Here is a 20566-nt window from a genome sequence, read left to right as displayed (position 1 = left end):
ATCTCCCCTCCCTCCTCGTCATGACGTCAATTGCCAGACCCCTCTAGGCCAAGTATATATATCACGTGACCAGCCTCGTTCTTTCCTTTTCATTGCGGTGGCACCAAGAGTGAGCACGGTAAATTTTACAGTTACTTTTTCATCCATGAAATTTTACCGTTAGAATTGATCATCAGGGTTTACTTTTACGGTGAAATTGTTGACAAATGTTCAGGAAAGAAATCGATCGCCATTATGTCATAAATCGGAGCGATCTGTTCAGTTAATTTCCTGAATATATCTTGATCAATCTTGCCGGTTTACACGTCGCACATTTTGTAGTGTCGGCGATCTGGATATGTGATTGACGGAAGTATTGTTGTGATCAAGACATACTTGTCGAGTTCTACACTTTATAACATGTCATCAATTAACGACATCGTTTATTATGGTGTTGATTGACGATTAACGACTTGATTAACCTCATCATGGAGACAAAGAAATAGATCTACTGCGACTTTTGACTTGGTCTAATTACAAGCGGAAGTCCACGTGGTAGCCACTTAAATTCGTGGAAATTTGGATCTTGCATTCATAGAATTCTACTGACATTTTTCTAGTCACATTTTTAAACGATCGGGTTCAACAATTTTGAAAGAAACTGAATTTTTCGGTCGTCGATTGCCCAGACATGATGCAATATGGCGGCTCTTTGATCACATGAACCACGTGTGCGACAGCCATCTTGATTTGAGGTGTGCTTATGAAAGTGATATACTCTTGGGTCAAGGGGCCCTCTATTCATGTATATGTACATTGATATGAACTTAATTTGAAAAAAGGAAAGGATGTCTACCAATTTTCTTACAAATTTATTGTTTATTTCAGATTTTATAACACTTCTTAAAACAAATAACAAAAATGGGAAAAGATAAGGAAAAGATCCACATCAACATTGTTGTCATTGGCCACGTCGATTCCGGTAAATCAACCACCACCGGTCATCTTATCTACAAATGTGGTGGTATCGACAAAAGAACCATCGAAAAATTCGAGAAAGAAGCCAACGAGGTATGTATCCTGATCTTTTGGAAATCTGTAATAGAAACATAGGAATTTGGTTTACAGGACAGAGCAAATCTGTGAAGAAAATATGTTATTGGATTATCACTTGAAAGATTTTATCATGGTGTCTGTAATGCCCTGGGCTTTTTCGAATAACTAATATGATCTAGAAGATAACTAGACTTTATAACAGATAAAAAACTGTCAGTTTAAAGGAATATTAACGATTAATTTGTTCTATTTCAGATGGGTAAAGGTTCTTTCAAATACGCCTGGGTATTGGACAAACTAAAGGCTGAGAGAGAACGAGGTATCACCATTGATATTGCTCTCTGGAAATTTCAGACCGCTAAATACTATGTGACTATTATTGACGCTCCTGGACACAGAGATTTTATTAAGAACATGATCACTGGCACATCACAGGTAAGGAGATTCGTGTTTTTATTCCTCACCAGACAGTTGGCGGAAAGTTGGATTTGTCATTGTTCTCATTCTGAATTGTTTGCATAGACCAGTTCTTGAAAACTGACTGGTCAAGTCTTGAGACTTGAATAAGCTTTATCTTTTTTTTTTGTTTTTTTTTTACATGACTTGCATTCACATTTTACTTAAAAACTTAAGCATTCTTTCTTAAGAGTTAAATCTTCATCACATGAAGGCAATAGGTTTTAATATTAAAGAATCAAATTTTCAGTTGCGTTTTGCTTATGATATTGTATTTCCTCTTCCAGGCTGATTGTGCCGTATTGATCGTAGCTGCTGGTACTGGCGAGTTCGAAGCTGGTATTTCCAAAGAGGGTCAGACCCGAGAACACGCCTTATTGGCCTACACCCTGGGTGTCAAACAATTGATCATTGGTGTCAACAAAATGGACAGCACAGAACCTCCTTACTCAGAGTCTCGATTCGATGAAATCTGTAAAGAAGTCTCTGGATACATCAAGAAGATTGGTTACAATCCAAAATCTGTTGCTTTCGTACCAATTTCTGGTTTCCAAGGTGACAACATGTTGGAAAAATCCCAGAAGATGCCCTGGTGGAAACAGTGGAAGATTGAACAAAAAGACGAGAAGGGCAACATGCAAACCGTAACTGGTGAAACTCTGAGTGACGCCCTGGACAGCATCCAACCACCCAAAAGACCCACTGACAAACCCCTTCGACTTCCACTTCAAGACGTCTACAAAATTGGAGGTAAATATTTCACAATATTGATATGTGTGCACAAGTTTGATCATTGGTTTTTACTGGGAATTCAACTAAATGCTTTCGTGTGCGTATTAAACATGTGATTTTGCATTTATCATGAGGGCAGTACTGTAATTAACCTGAAATGGAGGGTCGATGGTGATGTTTGTTCGAGACCAATGTAAGCTTATACCTTGAGGAAGGATTCTACAGATGTATTTTGGTCTGATACATACTATTACAAAGAATTCTGCTAAAATGAAATTTTCCCCGACTGTGGGAGGGAGGGAGGGGCCAATGGATGTCCCATCTTAAAATGGGGAGGGGCAATGAATATACTTTCATCAAGCATTCTGCACAAATGCAGTACAGAAATGAAATATAGTTGTGATATTTAATGTGGGTTTTGTATTGTAGGTATTGGTACAGTGCCAGTAGGACGAGTTGAAACTGGTGTAATCAAACCAGGTATGGTCATCACCTTTGCTCCTACCATGATCAGCACTGAGGTATGTTAACACTCTAGATTTGTCCAAGGTTATATTCTAACAGAATCATCTGTGAGGTCATTAGTCCAAGCTAGTTTATATTTTAAAAGGATTTGGGTAGAATCTGAAGAGCGTGATGTTCTCGTTTATTCGGAGGGGAGGGGTCTTTAAATTAACCTGTAAAATTGATATTTAATGTGTCTTGTTTTATATTTCAGTGCAAATCAGTTGAGATGCATCACGAGTCTCTGACCGAGGGTGTACCCGGAGACAATGTTGGATTCAACGTTAAAAATATCTCTGTCAAGGACATCAAGAGAGGATTCGTTGCTAGTGACAGCAAGAATGATCCCGCCAAGGGAGCCAAGAGTTTCAATGCTCAGGTAACTATTGCTGAAGTTACATTATTATCTTGTGTAAGAGAAGCAGAATGGCAAAGGCAGCTGAATATCGTTCAATGGATGTTAAGGTTTTGATTTCCTGCGAGGACGAGCATGATGTGTCCTTATAGTACATCATTTGTTAAACCACTCTGCACGAAAGAAGTTAGAAGACTTGATGACTAAGACAAAGATAGTGGTGAGGGGGTGAGGGGCTCTTTCTGCACAAAAGGAGTTTTCTTGATAACTAGGGAAAGAAAGGGTATGTCCTATCTGAAACGATGAGCTGGTCAAGATTGTCACTCCTGTTTCAATCACTGATTGTATTTTGATGATAGAATCGTGGTGGGAAAGAGTTAAAATTTTGACATTTCCATTTCAGGTCATTATCTTGAATCATCCAGGAGAGATCCACGCTGGTTATTCTCCAGTCTTGGATTGTCATACAGCCCATATCGCCTGTAAATTCGCTGAACTTGTTGAAAAGATCGATCGTCGTTCTGCCAAGAAATTAGAAGATGCTCCTAAAATGGTCAAATCTGGAGACGCTGCTATCGTCAACCTTATTCCAAGCAAACCCATGTGTGTTGAAGCTTTCACTGATTACGCCCCCTTGGGTAGATTCGCTGTACGGGACATGAAACAAACCGTAGCCGTTGGGGTCATCAAATCAGTCGAGAAGGCTGAAGCCTCCGGTAAAGTCACCAAATCGGCTGCCAAGAAGAAGTGATTATATGAAGATCACTCGGGGGAATGGGGAACATCTGGCAACAAAAAATTTAAGAAATTTCTGGGGAACTTGTTAAGAAAAAAAAGTGCTGCCTCTTTTAAAAACTTGCTCGCTCTTTTGATTAAGTTATCTTGGCCGACTTGGTTGCTTCAATGTAAATTGCACAGAAAAGAAATACGACGGAAAAAAAACTGTCCTTTAGTGTAATTTTAACCGTAATAAAATAATTTAATGTATGTTTAGTTTTTGTACCATCTTGGATAACGGTCCCTGGCGTAGAGTACCGGAAGTGTGTATTGTGGGACTCGGGGGAACTTTTAACAGGAGGGGGCGGGCTTTGAACATTGCTGATGTAGTTGAGAAATAATGAACATCCATGTTGGAAATAGAAGACGCTTGGCTCGAAATGGGGGGGGGGGGGGGAGCTATAGTTCAAAGGCTGTTTAATTTTTTTGGGGAGAGGGGGATACATCGGAAGTAGAATGGTCACGGATCACTTGCGTAAGGGTAGATGTACGTGGGACCTCCTCAGACTTGGATGGAGATTTACTTGCAGAAAGTAGTTCATCCTCGCTCGCCCTAAGTGAGATCTAGAAGACGCCAAACTTGAATTTGTTATCCCAAATTGAGGGGTGCATTTAAAATACCAGAAACTTGTCTACATCAAAAATAAAAATTGCAAATTTAGCAGACGAAGTGTGACCAGCCTCCGGAAATTAGAATTTTAATCCTCTTATTTATTGGAATGAGTTATTGGACATTCACCCCGGGGCACCCAATGAGAGACACCCGTAACCAGTCAGCCAGAATTGGCCCCCATAAACCTCATTGATGTCTGTCCACGTCACGCCGTGTTATGTAATAGCTATATTGCCGATTCTGAAGATGTCGACAGCTTCATTGTATTGCCTTTGTTTATGATGCTCTGTTTTTTGTTAAAAGATTAATTAATTGTTTTAAGAGGAGGTAAGATGTGACAATGCCATAGGCAAATAAACAACAACCGTGTCCCAAATTTTAGAAAGGAGTTTTTTAGGTCCCAGTGGTCACGATTCCCCTCTTGGTCGGTTGGTCAACGGGCCTATAGAACTATAGTCAGAATAATTTAGCATAAGGCTAGCTTAGTCTTTGACGAGTATTGCAGCTGTACATAGCTCAGTGGTCATCCCTCTTGGTTGGTATATAAAGACCAGAAGTTAAAAGCACGAGGGAAAACAGCCTGGGCAATATTTTATCATAAGCCTTGTCTCTGACGCCCACACTTCTGTCTACGAGGATCGCAGCTGTACATAAACAAAGAGGGGCAGAACGATACGATAGTTCATGAGCACAGCTTGTGGTACGTGGTATCGATTAAGTTGCTGAAAGAAATGCCACATGGTCAATCTCAGATTAGCACCAGCTGTAGGCGGTCAATAGCAAAGATGGTCTTGAAGATCTCCCTGCAGGGGGTGGGGAGAGAGGGGATACCCTGGTAGATTAGGATCCTATTAATAAAGGCATGACCATTTACGGTATCATGTGAGAAAGCCTCTCAACCCCACCCCTATAAGGAATAGAAAAGATGGTCTTGAAGAATTCTCAGCAGGGAAGGGGGTGGGGATACTCTGATGCATGACCATTTACGGTATCTTTAACGAAAGCCTATCAACCCCACCCCTCGTAAATGAACGGTGCGGTGGAGAGAGTTTGTGGGGTGGTAAAATATTAAATGTTCAACCTCTGTCTCTAACTATAGGCTTTTAATACGTCTAAATAAAACACAAAAATAAATTAAAATTTGCTTTACCTGTTTACTTGAATTCCATTTTCCTTCATTTTCTTTTTTCATATTTTCATAATGGCGCCTTGTTGATGGTATGTTGTGAAATCGAGGCATAACATTCGGGACAATTGGTCATCTTCATTTCGGACCTCGGACACAATTAGCGCATTAATACGTCAGAATTAGAAGTTGTGAAATGTCATTTTAAAACAATATCATCTTGTATTTGCGGATTGTTTTACTATCCTAGCGAGGTTGTGGCGCTTCCGATACGGAAGTTACACGTGGGTCATTTCTCCCTTGGCCCTCGGGCAATAACTATTGTATAAAACAGGGGTGTTCAGTTGTCCGAAACAGTGATCGAATCATTTTACTATTGACTTTAGTCCATTACATCCACCTGCTACCCCTTGACTCGTTTTGGAATAACATTGCCCAGCGTCTTTTTCATCGATCAATTTTTGAAATCGTTCACTTGCTTAACGACTTTCATAAGATAAACCAGGTAAGTTATCCACTTTCTTTATTTGATGTCTTTTTACGTGAATATTTTTTAAAACCGTTCCTTAGATTATCTATTTTATCTACTGTAATTAAGATTTATTGAAATTAGATCACACTGTAAATTGCACGATCATCTTTATAGACTAATCTTTAATGCTTTCGTTCTGGTGCAATTTTGTTTACAAACACGTGGCTGAATTCGATTTGTTTACCAACACGTGCTTGTCTTCTAACAAAACAACATCTTTATATTTATATAAAGGGGATCTAAGAAGATCTAAAACTATCCAAAACTATCTAAAACTATCCACAATTGTATTAAATTCCTCTGATCTATTTTGAACCTGAAAAGTTTTCGTCTTTGAAACAAATTGTGAACACATGTGACGTGGCATTTAAATTTTAGCACTTTTAGTCTTTTTTTTATATAATCACAATTTATTATGAAATTATAATTGATATACTTCCTCATGTGAAAAGTTCATTAGCTGTTACCATTGTTTTGGCAGTATATTTATATTTCGGGTTTTGTTTTGTGGTTCGAATCGCTAGTACTTGGTTTATTATAATCAAAATTATTTCTCTTCATTACAGATTATAAATCATTTAAAAAAACAAAAATGGGAAAAGATAAGGAAAAGGTCCACATCAATATTGTTGTCATTGGCCATGTCGATTCCGGTAAATCAACCACCACCGGTCATCTTATCTACAAATGTGGTGGTATCGACAAAAGAACCATCGAAAAATTCGAGAAAGAAGCCAACGAGGTATGGATCCTTAAATTTTGATATTTTACTTTCATTTACATCTTTTCAATGTCATGGTTTGGTATTGTTAGTCCGCATACATGTTGCTGTGGCCTTCTGTGAATTTGGAACCATGGATTTTAGATTCTTGTGATTCTATTCGGACCCAAAAGACCTTGATGTCTGGTTGTACCCGAACCGTTATGATCTTCATTGCATATTAGCATCACAATTATTGTAAACATAACTTTAACCCTGTGCCAGTGCCTTATATTTAATAGTAACTTGTTACTCTTCAATCACCCTAATCTCTAACGTTGTGATACATTTAGACAGCTGAGGGTTTGTGTTTCCTAATATTTATGATATTGTCTATAGATTAACCAGAGTTTGAATATTTTCTTTAATAATTTCAGATGGGTAAAGGTTCTTTCAAATACGCCTGGGTATTGGACAAACTGAAGGCTGAGAGAGAACGAGGTATCACCATTGATATTGCTCTGTGGAAATTCCAGACCCCTAAATACTATGTGACCATTATTGACGCTCCTGGACACAGAGATTTCATTAAGAACATGATCACTGGCACATCACAGGTAAGAAAGCTCGTGATTTTATTCTTCACCAGACAGTTGTCAGAAAGAGTTGCTGACAGACTGACGCGAACGGCACGTTTAGTTTTTACTCTAGTTTCAAAGAGGCCTACCACATCTACGATAAATGTTGCGTCCATGATAATAAGATTTTCAAGGGATCCTAAATAGTTGGTCAGGTTTCTTATCAGTCTACCATGCCCAAATAAGGAGCCTTAACCAGAGGAAGCAAGAACCTGCTCACTCGTATGTTTTCTGAGGATGTTGCTGAATTTGACATTTCATCCACATGGTATATGTAGTGTATTATAATATATTTGCAGATGAAATATTTGTATTTCTTTTTCTCCACCTAGGCTGATTGTGCCGTATTGATCGTAGCTGCTGGTACTGGCGAGTTCGAAGCTGGTATTTCCAAAGAGGGTCAGACCCGAGAGCACGCCTTATTGGCCTTCACCCTGGGTGTCAAACAATTGATCATTGGTGTCAACAAAATGGACAGCACAGAACCTCCTTACTCAGAGTCTAGATTTGATGAAATCTGTAAAGAAGTCTCTGGATACATCAAGAAGATTGGTTACAATCCAAAAGCTGTTGCCTTCGTGCCAATTTCTGGTTTCCATGGTGACAACATGTTGGAAAAATCTCAGAAGATGTCGTGGTACAAGGGCTGGAAAATTGAACAAAAAGACGAAAAGGGCAACATGCAAAACGTATCTGGCGATACTTTAACTGACGCCTTGGACAGCATCCAACCACCCAAAAGACCCACCGACAAACCCCTTCGACTTCCACTTCAAGACGTCTACAAAATTGGAGGTAGGTCACTTGTACTAAAAATAAATTCACGAAACTTGAGTACTCCGATATTCACGGTAATCCGGCTTGTTTTACGGTTCCAAAGTTAGACGGATTACGCGTCTTTGCGAATTGTACCTGTACGATATAGACGTATCTATATGAAGCGGTAACAATGTAAGCTTACTGATCGTGGTCTTAACACATAGCAAACTCAAGGCCCGTATCGTTATTGGATATATACGTACACCCCCTTTTAACTACGATTGTAGTACAGACTTGAAGCTGATAGTTCTGTCTCATGCCATGGTCCAGGACGTACGGGCCTGCCCGTCTCTTGTAAACTGCCAGGAATCTAAATAGTTTAATTCCGTTACAGGTATTGGAACAGTGCCTGTGGGTCGAGTAGAAACCGGAATCATTAAGCCCAGCATGGTGGTTACATTCGCTCCAGCTGGAGTCACCACAGAGGTAAGTTCTTTACTCAGGAACTTCGTGAACCTAAGCTTTTATTCTGAGAGTAGGACACTGTGAATTATGCACGTGTGTTGGCTAGTCTATTAATGTCAATGTTGTTTTGCTATAGAAACTTCGACTATTTCTAAAGCGTAACTTATAAAATATTTTTGTATATTTCAGTGCAAATCAGTTGAGATGCATCACGAGTCTTTGACCGAGGGTGTACCCGGAGACAATGTCGGATTCAACATAAAAAACGTATCTGTTAAAGATATCAAGCGAGGAATGGTTGCAGGTGATAGCAAGAATGACCCACCCAAGGGTGCCAAGAGCTTTTTAGCACAGGTATGTATTGTAATCGCGATACAGAACTATATCACTCCTTGATATCAAATGAAAACGCTAGTGGCATCGCATGATTGCACGTGCGACAGTGCTGCATCGCACAGCGTTCGTTGCATCGCATGATTGCACGTGCGACAGTGCTGCATCACACAGCGGTCGTGGCATCGCATAATTGCGACATTACCATAGAATTGAATCAATCACAAGGCGGTCGTAGCATAGAATTTCCACCGTAGTCGTAATCGTGTTGGGTCATTTGACATCTGTGACTTCTACTTGGAATCGTCGAGAAACGTCACTGTCCAAGAATCATTGTTTCTTTGTGTGATCGTTTAAGATGTCCTACAGTTCATTTATTGCCTTCCTTTCAGGTCATTATCTTGAATCATCCAGGAGAGATCCACGCTGGTTATTCTCCAGTCTTGGATTGTCATACAGCACATATCGCCTGTAAATTTGCTGAACTTGTTGAAAAGATCGATCGTCGATCAGGAAAGAAGCTTGAAGATGCTCCAAAAATGGTCAAATCTGGAGACGCTGCTATCGTCAACCTTATTCCAAGCAAACCCATGTGTGTTGAAGCTTTCACTGATTACGCCCCCTTGGGTAGATTCGCTGTACGGGACATGAAACAAACCGTAGCCGTTGGGGTCATCAAAGCCGTAGACAAATCGGAAGCTGGTGGTAAAGTCACCAAATCTGCTCAAAAGGCGACAAAGAAAAAGTGATTAGTCGGCAATTCAAAACATTTTCATCCATCTCCTATTTTTCAAACCATTTTGAGGGTTTCGTTAGTTAAGCTATCTTGGCCAACTTGGCTTGTTCAATCTAAAATACACAGGAAAGAATTTCGTAGACGGAGAAGCCTTGTCGTCTAATTGTGTAGTTTTAGAATAAATTCTCACATACACTCAGTCTTATTTTGTGCCCTCTTTTACTTACAAGAGCCTCCCACCCACCCCCCCAAAAAAAAAACGTAGCAGAATCAGTCTTGCACGTGAATGATGCTTTTGACTAATAAAGAGTCATCAAAATGATTGCGGGGCTAAGGGTAAGCGAAATGATGGTGAGTGGGGCCAAGAGTCATCAAAATGATGGGTGGTGGATCAAAGGGTCATCAAAATGATGGGTGGGTGGGGCCAAGAGTCATCAAAATGATGGCGGGGTTAAGGGCAAGCGAAATGATGGTGAGTGGGGCCAAGAGTCATCAAAATTATGGTGGGTGGGACCAGTTGTCCAAGGGTCATCAAAATGATGGTGGGTGGATTAAGGGTCATCAAAACGTGGTGGTTGGCCCAAGGGCTGTTATTTTATGAAGATACATGGATGTGTGTAGGTTAATATGCTTACTGTTTTATTTTTAGAATGTGATCTTCCCTTCCCCCTATTTTCCAGTGTGTTCATTTCCTGGTTAAAACAGGTCCCTAGATTGTTTGCAGGGTCAAGTAATATATCAACGCCATGTAGTGTGCAATAAGGGTAATTTTGCCAGGACAGCAGCATTAGCCTACTCTTTTTCACTTCCAAATGTCTTGAGATCTTTAACATGCACAGCCTGTAGCACACGTGGCCTCAGTTTTATGTTTCATTCGAACGAATGGATGCTTTTTCTGTGTCAGCACCTGCATCACTGACAGGGAGAACCTGGTTGATCCGCAGGTATTATCTTTACCCATAGAGAGATTAAACCCTGAACGTTCAGGTTAGGGAGCAAGCGTCTAACTCACTGAGACACACACCATTTCCAGATGAGCTTTTGACAAAGCGCTTTATAACAGATTGAGTTGTAAGGAAACTGTCGATTGGTCCGTAGAATTGAGAAAGAAAAAATGCTTCTGGTTGGCTTTTTATTTCGGGTTTATTATTTTATGTGCCAATTAATAATAGGTAAATAAAATAATATAGCAATTGAAAACAGAGTGAGAACAATACAGACAACTCTTTCACAGACAGACCAAAATTTACTCCACAAAATCCTTCGCAATTTCTTAAAACACAGGAGAAATTTCCATTATCTGTTCTTTAAACTACAGGGAACCAAATTCTCATGCCAAAAATAGAAAAATTCCAGAGGATATGATTGGAAGCTATTTATAGTTGACCAATCGGAATGCAAGAATTGGAATTTCAGAGAAAATCCAATTAAAAGAGAATTGAGGCGGTAGAAGTTGACTATTAGTGATTTTATTTCTGTAACATATTGAGAAATTATGATATTTTCTACTTCTTACTAATCATTAGTTTGAAATGAACACGGAAACTGTTCAGAGATAGTTTTTATCTAATAAAGAGAAACATTATGCATGAAACAGGGCTTGGAGAATATTACAAACAATTAACCAACGATTTTAGTTTTTATTTTAACTCTAGTTAAAGTTTTATTAAGTTAGTAAGCAAAAATGATCTAAATTTCAGATTATTGTTATCTTTTAAATTAAGTTCAGAGAAATAGGACCAAAACCCCAAAATTTCATTTATATTTACTTTCAAGAATATTCAAATTGTAATGGCCACTTGCAAAAACCGGAAAAAGCATAAAACAATCTTGCCAAACATTTGAAACAGAAATACAAATATTGAAATAACCAAAATTCTGTCAAAATCTCTCGCTTCTCGCGTAATTTTTTTAAGTCATGTTAAAAAAAAACAAAATGAAAGGGAAAATCAATGATTTTTTCTCCAATTAATTCTAAATATGAACTACATCTAAGGAATAATAATAATAATAATAATAATGATATTTTCAAAACGAACAGAGGTACGACAATTCACATACATACACCCAATTTGGTATGATTTTAGATTTTGCATTCAGCATTTAACCCTTGGAATAGTGAGTGAGCGAGACAAAGACAAAAATCCCGCCAAAATAACTGTTTACGTTTGTTTACTTTAAGCAGAGTTTTTTCAAAATAAAACAAGCGATAATTTTAAACTACTTGCAGGAGAGTAAGAGATGATATCAAATTGTTAGAATGGCCACAGTTATCTTTGACACATTTGGATGTAAATATAAAATTAAAGAAGCTTTGAGATGAGACATCTTGATATGACAATTTATTCTTCAAAACTAAATGTGAAACTATGCATTTAGCGTTTTCGATTCTAATAAGTTTGACTGATGGTTACGAAACTTTTTTCAAATCGACCACACATTTTATGTTGCTTTTTGAATACAAATTCAGATTTCATTTCTGTATTCATCTGTTATTTGAAAAATCAAAAACTTAGCAGCTTTCAGTTGTTGTATATTTGAAAAATGTTTTGTAACCAAGGGCAGTAACTCAGTGCAATACGAACGAAGACAAAGACTATATGATAAAATTCAGCCGAATTGAAGACAAAATGTTTGTCGTTTAAAGTTAATACAGATCGATTTGTTGTTTGTCACAGGTAAAAACAGAACTTTTTCTTGGAGAGTATGTTACGGCTCGCATTAATTCACAGTCATTTCAATCCAATTTTTGTGGTTTTTTTCAAAAGTCGAGATCCAAAATATCAAAAAATAAGAAAGCAGAATTTTAATCTTCAAAATTTGTAACATTGACAAACCACAATGAATAACAACGAAACCAAAAACCACAAAAATTGGCGCCAAAAAAAGGAAATAATGCATGAACAGTAAAATATTTTGTATGTTTATAAATAAACAAGTCCGATGATCAGCCAACCAATTAAAATTGAGCCTCCTCGGTCACATGACCACACAGTTGTGTCATTCAACATGTTACCATGGAGATATAAAAAGCTAATTATTATCCAATCACTGTTGCTCTGTTTCAGTAGCATCAGTTTCCTCAGCCTGGTTGTCAGACGTCCAAAGCTGAAAAGAGAAAAAAATAGCATGATTAGAAACGTAACATGAAATCCAAAATCCAAACAATGTATTGCCAAAACTTTAGTAGCAGCTAATGAACTTTTCACATGAGGATAAATAAACCAATATAACGATTCGAAACACAAAACGAAACACAAAATCTAAACAACATATTGGCGAAACATTGGTAGCAGTTTATGTACTTTTCATACAAGGAAGTATATCAATTATAATAAGTATTTTATAATGAAAAGTGGTATCAGGTGTCTTCAATCTAGATCGTTATATCGCGACGATAAACCAAGGGAGATAACTTACTGTTAAATTGTCTCTCAGCAGCTGCATGATCAATGTGCTATCTTTATACGAATCTTCATTCAGGGTATCTAGACAGGTTATAGCTTCATCAAATGCCTACAAATATAACATTAACAGTGAAGAAATTCCTAAAAAAAACTCTTGTCATAATGTAAAGCATTGGCCAAGGTCACAAATAAAGAGATTAACGAGATATATTCATTTTGAATGTAGGTTCAAATAAGTCATATTGTTTAAAATTCTACTGTCCGCAAAATTTTGATGTAAAATCAAATTTGAGCAATTATTTTCACACGAATCTGAATAATTGATTTTTAACACTCTGATTTTCTGCACTAGATTGGGCCAAGACGAGAAACTTGTTCAACATATAATAACGTTATTAATTTCCAATAACATATTGACTTCCCTAATAAAAAGGTTACTTACACTTTTAGCTAATTCACAGGCCTTATCAGGACTATTCATGATCTCATAATAGAAAACTGAAAAATTCAGGGCCAACCCCAATCGAATAGGATGTGTAGTCTGCATGTTTTCTGCAATTTTTTTTGCATCTTGGTAAGACTGCTTAGAAGCTTCAACCACTTCTAAAAAGAAGGCATATAACATTATTAGTTTATCATGGCAACACGTTTAGTTTATTCCATGGCAGACGCAATGAAATGACTTCATATCAAAAATTGTTGAACCTCATGTAGAAAGGGAATAGACATCCTCCTCTTCCTCCCCTTTATAACTGTCATAACTGTTTCATGGGGCTCAATGTCACTGTTAGTCATTACCTTAGGGAATTCAGAGAGGAAGTTTCAATTTGAAAACTTACAGTGGTAAATTTAAGGTAAATTTTGCCAGGACATCGAGCAAAGAAATGAATTGAATGGAGTAACAGGTGAAAACCGGGTAGAAAAATCTGAAGGTATTATCTCGACCTATGCCGGGGTTGAACCCTCTTCAGGTTAGAGAGCAAACGACTAACTCACCGAGAGAAAATGGAGAGGGAGATATAGAAATAATACTTACTGTCTTTTTCATCACTCTGACTAACTTCAGCCAAATAACGATAGTAATCTCCCTTCATTTTTAAATAAAATACCAGACTATCAAAACATTTCTGATCATCTTTCTCACCTTCCAATCGTTCTCTAGCTTTAGGTATAAGGTATTTATCCAACAATTCCTGTAATTAGACAATCAGGAATAATAAATATTAACTAATTAATAAATAGAAATATTAAAACAGAACTTGAATCATGTTGTTACACACTATGCGATCTTCAAACAACTGACTTATATTCAGCCTAAGTCCCTACTGAAGTTTGACAAGTACAACTTATTCTCATGTCTACATTTCAAGACAAGTTCTGAACGTTTGTTTAAAGACGTGTGTTTAGGGGAATTAATGATGGAAAGCTTCTCAGTTTAACACAGGATACATCATTTAGTTTTATTTGTGTAGGTTTTACCTCTACTATCAATAGACCAGGACCTGGACCTGATTTTATCTGGTTAGCTATTGGTGACCATTATGTCAAGCTGTTTGTATATCTCTCTGATTCTATAACATAGAATATCACTAGTCATGAGAGAATCTAAGACAATAAGCTAGCGATCTGTCTGAAGTCAGGTTAATCACTGCTTGTCATTTTCAATTATCAATCTATATATATCACAGAATAATAGACCTGTCAGTAGAATAACTATAGACTTAACCACAGAACAACAGTCTTTATATACTCCTCAGGCTATGTTTCCAGAATAACAATAAATATTGTTTTAAAACCACTTTCAACACAAAACAACTTATCCTCCTCAGTTTGTGCTTTCGTAATTATAATAAATATTTGTTTATTGCTCTACTTATTGGTCATGCTTCGGACAAGTTTTGTGGTTAATGGAATGATATTGCTCACTACAAGCTCACTAATTAATCCTTTCCTTTGAGGAGTCTATGTATACATTTATTGCCCCTGGTTAGTCTTGCTTTGGACGAGAATTTTGGTTAAAGGAATAATTTTGCTCATAAGTGTACTAATAAACTTTTCAAAACACCTGATGGTACTCCTTTGGGTTCCCCACTATAAATTTATTGTCTTGCTTTGGACACGAATTTTGGTTTAAGGAATAACTCTGCTTATTATTACTCTTTTTGCAACACCTGATGGTACCTCTCTTTTGAAGAGTTCACTACTTATTGGATAAGAATTGTCTTGGATGTACTTTTACTATTCAATACCACAAGGTTAATGTATAAAAACACGAGTACAGAGAGATGTTGAACTAGAAGTCAAGTTGAAATAGAATCAAGCAGATCAATAAAATACTACGTCTAACACACTGTATAAATACATCTCCCTAATCAGACTAATTTCATATTAATCTACCATTTTTTACACTGCAGAATATCCAATAATATCTTGTATTTCCCAGCTAAAAACAGTAGTAATAAAACCAAGAATATAAAGACATAGAAAAGATCAGATAACAGTCCTAATAAGTATTTATAGAAGAAATTGAATTTTTTTTAGTTTCTCTGAAAACATCATTATAATTCTGGTTTCAAAACCATTAAAAACAATAACAGAAAAGATGAAATAGGAATTTAATATGTAAACCAAGTACTAATGATCCGAACAGCAAAAACGAAATACAAAATCAAAATAACATACTGATAAAACATTGATAGCAACTAATGAACTTTTCACACAAGGAAGTATATCAACTGTAAGTGAGTAAGTAGGCTTAAATATTTCATAATAAAAAGTGGTATCAGGTGTCTAGAAGAGGAAGCATACTCTGTCTTGAGATTGGTATCAGGTGTCTAGAAGAGGAAGCATACTCTGTCTTGAGAAGTAAAAGAAGGAAAATGATAAAGTACTATTAGGAAGAGACATTTTTTATTTAAGATAATATTTTATCAATATATTATCAATATAATTTATATGTTTTAGAGTCAAGTATTAGGGAGAAGGAAGGAAGGAAAGAAAGACAAGTAAAGAATAAAGAGAAAAAAGAAGAAGGTATATATCAGTTATTATTATTGTTCACTTCATCTGTTTCTGCTACTTATTGATTTTTTGTACAACCTGTCTGTCTCTCTACAACTTATAACTACAGTCAGTCCTACATTGTGAACATATACTATACTCATACAACCCCTTATAAATTTTATATTTCTCTGTTAATTACTATTAAAACCTTGTTTGTGTAGTCTAGGATGACTATTGTCTGTCTACTTCATTTGGGATTAACAGTCTACATGAGGACTGCAGTTTGACAATAATCAAAGTACTAGAATTAATTTCCTATCTATATCTTAGTTATAGATCTTTTAACATATCTGAATCTGAAGGCTTACTCATATCATGATATGAGTCAAATCCAACCTTACTTAATCTACTTCCCTATATAATAATACATCAGATATAAGTCAGTAAGCTGAATTAAAATAACAATCCATAACCAGACAAAACTAGTTAATAAACCAGGTCTTATCAAGCTATAATATTTGAACTATCAGTAATAAGGTCAAGTAGGGGTAGGCCTATTTAATATAATATAAGGAAAGGTAGGTATGACTGTATTATTGACCTATGAGTACTAATAGAATACAAGATGACAGTGTAGTATCTAGTAAAACATAATAAAAATATGTCATTAACCAGCCAACAGTTATTCAAGCGTAAATGACAACAACTAGAGAGAATGAATCATATTACACTCCCTTTGTTTGATCTTCAAACCTTAAAATAGAATATAACCTTTACTAACTTTTTAAATGGCAGGCATGATCACTTGAATATAATATTCATTTCAAATTTGTATGTGTATTTGTGCATGAAATTATATTTGGTAATATGGTATGCTCTTAATTGATTAAAGTTTGCCTCAGCAAGTTTATATACTGAGTTAGTTTATTGTCCTGGTTTATCTTTAGTACTTAAATACTCTATCAATGTTCCAAAGTTTTCCCCAAGGACAGCAATACCATTCTTACTTATTACACATAAGAAATTGACCAAATCCTGGACAGAAGTGACTACAATGAATTCTGTTTTCCAGATCTTTTCAACTAGTAAAGAAGTGAACAACAGGACGTAAAATATTGAGATACAGAAGTTTAACACTATGAAGGTGAATGTTTATTTAGTATAAGAGAAGAACAACTCATTAAAATGTGAATATCTGAAGGTGGTTAATTCTAATAAAATATCCTCCCTTTAACAACAATCAGTGGGTCTTAATACTATCAAATACCATGACAAGATTATAGTATTGTATAGTAAACTAGCCTGTATGTCATACTGTCCATTGGTAGACTGATTAATACAAATCTAGTATTACCAATACAGGAAAACTTACTGGAATTGTAAAGAGATTTTCTAAATTTTATATAATCCGGTATCGGAGACACCAATAGTACTATTTCAATTTTCAATGTTCCTGCAATTCCATTTAAACTAGGTGTTTTAAGTCTGTTGGAAGATGAATTGTCATAGAGTAGGCTCTAGGGCATCAATTCAGTACCGGTACCTAGGCAATATTGACCCTTCTGTTACAATCTAAGAATTAAATCAACTTGAATAATCTGATACTCCTTGAGCCTTTCTGCTAAATTTTACTACTGCTTTATCTGACTTTTCAATCTCACTTGAGGTTTAGCCTACGTACCTAACCTGTGCTTTCATAACATTACTTGTTACTTTTCAATCACCTAACCCTAACAACTAAGAAAATTTAAGCAGGTCTTGTACAGGAATTTGTTACCTAACCATAAATAAGGTTTTAAGAAAAGTAGTACGAGAACTTCGAGAAGTAATAAGATTGTAAGAGAAGTAATAAAAGGCTGTAAGAGAAGTAATAAGATTGTAAAAGAAGTAATAAGGCTGTAAGGGAAGTGATAAGATTGTAAGATAAGTAATAAGGCTGTAAGAGAAGTAATAAGGTTGTAAGAGAAGTAATAAGGCTGTAAAAGAAGTAATAAGGTTGTAAGAGAAGTCATAAGGTTGTAAGAGAAGTAATAAGGTTGTAAGAGAAGTAATAAGGCTGTAAAAGAAGTAATAAGGTTGTAAGAGAGGTCATAAGGTTGTAAGAGAAGTAATAAGGTTGTAAGAGAAGTAATAAGGTTGTAAAAGAAGTAATAAGGTTGTAAGAGAAGTAATAAGGCTGTAAAAGAAGTAATAAGGCTGTAAGAGAAGTAATAAGGTTGTAAGTAATAAGGTTGTAAGAGAAGTAATAAGGTTGTAAGAGAAGTAATAAAGTAAGGCAGTAAGAGAAGTAATAAGGTTGTAAGAGAAGTAATAAGGTTGTAAGAGAAGTAATAAGGCTGTAAGAGAAGTAATAAGGTTGTAAGAGAAGTAATAAGGTTGTAAAGTCTATAATCTGATAATCTATCAGTAATCTAAACAACAGAAGTTGTAAGATATCTTGTTACATCACACTGTATATTAAATCATACAATCTCTTACTAATTACATCTTACTACAGTATCTTCAATCTTTATTCTGTCAGATAATTAACACTGGGTTTAACTTAATTACTGCTAATCTCATTAATGATTGATCTCTTATAATTGTATCAATGCAACCACTAGTGTAGTCTAAGCCATAATGTCTCAAAACATTGATATTCTTGTCGCGTTTGCTGTTAAAATATAGAACTGATTTCTTCTTATAGTCTCAATGTAACCACTAGTCTAGTCTCTAGAGGCCACAGAAGGGTACTGGTAAAATATAGAATTGATTTGGTATTGTTTTGGATTTTATTGCCTAAATGAAATCACAGAATGTAGATAATCTGATAATCCTATCAGTTAGTCTTTGAAGGAATTACGACAGATCTTAAAACATACAGACAAATAAAACAACCCTTTTTCTATGATCCATTAAATAATGGAAGGAAATAGAAGACACTATAACACTTGAAGACTGAGTTGGTCTATATAAGTTACATTGTCTAATATATTTGTGTATATCAGAGAAATGTTCTAGATTATTTCAGTATTTTATTGACATTGTAACTCATTCCAATTCTATTCCAACTCACAACATGTGATAATATACAACAATGACATCATCAAATAGGAATTGATCATGTCAGACTATTTATAGACCAGACTTTCCCTCAACCTATTTTTTAATTCTAGAATGTAGCATTGTAAAAACTATACCTCTAACAGGCCAGGTACTAATAAGATTGACCTGGTTCTGAGATGAAAGAAGCCTTATCTATGGCTTATCAGCAAGTTATGTCTGAATCAAGTTGGCCTGTGATTAGCTGTAGAGAGGTAGAGAATCAGTGTTCATTGACAACCGCCCAAACTTTCACTGTGACACTCTCAACTTTCACATTCGATCAGATCAATCCAATCCCAGCAGAAAAATTACTCACTATCATTACAGACATAGATGTGATCAAATGAAATATCACTACTCTCTCACACTAGATAATTATTTCATGAATCCATTTTGTAGTAGAATTGAACTGCAATCAGAAGCCACAATCGACACAAAAAAATTCAGATTTTTACTCACCAAAACTTCTTTACAAATCTTTTTTAATTCCTCTTCCACCTTTTCTCTATATTCTTTAGCCATTAGTTGTTTTTTGTCGTTCGCATCTGTCTTCTGTTCGATACTGGAAATGACTCGCCATGCCGATCTTCGAGCTCCTACTACGTTCTTGTAAGCTACCGATAGTAGATTTCGATCCTCATTTTCTAATGCATCTTTTCCACTCGCTCTTTCCACACATTCTTTCATCGCCGCGGCCATATCATCGTACCTTTCTGCTTGTTCAGCTAACTTAGCCTTAGTAACGTAGTCTGGTTGTGTCGTCATTTTGAATCGAAATTAAGATGCTGAAATGGATTTAGTTCATAAAATTATACCGACAATATTCACCATGACCCTAAAAATTTCAAGATGGCGGAACCGAGCCCAACTTGGACTGTCAATGACATAATGTATGATGAATTAATGAAGTATGTCGTTCTTCTTTTTCGGATAATAATATTCGGCTAGAAAAACGGTTGAAGTTCTTACCTTATGTCTAAGCAGACGATTGATGGAAGAAAACAACAATAAATTAAAGAAATAAGAGGGAACTATATACGTGGAATCAATCAATGAATGTCAAGAGTTGTCTTTCCTTGAATTCCTGCGCGAATTTATTCTAGTCTGCATTATCCAGACGAAGATATTAATTTTCTATTGAGTTCAACGTAAATTATAGACTGGATAACTCGGGACTAAAATTTCAGGGGCGTGCTGGTCGAACCACAGGGTAGCCATTACGTCAGTCTGTCACCATGACAATACGAGTTCCCAGCATTACTCATTACCGCTAAAAATATTATTTTCCACAAATTTGCCTTTTATCACAAT

At 36.1% G+C, this 20566-nt stretch overlaps 2 protein-coding genes across 2 annotated transcripts; one reads left to right on the top strand and one right to left on the bottom strand.

Moving 5' to 3' along the window:
* Positions 1 to 93: 93 nt before the first annotated feature.
* Positions 94 to 10021, top strand: LOTGIDRAFT_239271 (hypothetical protein). Its single transcript, XM_009054446.1, has 8 exons — positions 94 to 118; positions 868 to 1050; positions 1291 to 1470; positions 7801 to 8263; positions 8622 to 8713; positions 8882 to 9046; positions 9418 to 9949; positions 10006 to 10021. The coding sequence occupies exons 2-7, from the start codon at positions 901 to 903 to the stop codon at positions 9772 to 9774; spliced, it is 1407 nt and encodes a 468-aa protein (XP_009052694.1). The 5' UTR covers positions 94 to 118; positions 868 to 900; the 3' UTR covers positions 9775 to 9949; positions 10006 to 10021.
* Positions 10022 to 10877: 856 nt separating this feature from the next.
* Positions 10878 to 20329, bottom strand: LOTGIDRAFT_205379 (hypothetical protein). Its single transcript, XM_009054445.1, has 6 exons — positions 20225 to 20329; positions 19715 to 20040; positions 14205 to 14361; positions 13611 to 13771; positions 13182 to 13277; positions 10878 to 12869 (listed from the first exon to the last, which is right to left on the bottom strand). Exons 2-6 carry the CDS (start codon positions 20018 to 20020, stop codon positions 12810 to 12812), a joined length of 780 nt encoding a protein of 259 aa, XP_009052693.1. The 5' UTR covers positions 20021 to 20040; positions 20225 to 20329; the 3' UTR covers positions 10878 to 12809.
* Between the last annotated feature and the right edge of the window lie 237 nt (positions 20330 to 20566).

The sequence above is a fragment of the Lottia gigantea genome (genome assembly GCF_000327385.1).
Source record: "Lottia gigantea unplaced genomic scaffold LOTGIsca_218, whole genome shotgun sequence".
NCBI lineage: Eukaryota > Metazoa > Mollusca > Gastropoda > Lottiidae > Lottia > Lottia gigantea.
This window is presented reverse-complemented; position numbering and strand designations above follow the sequence as displayed.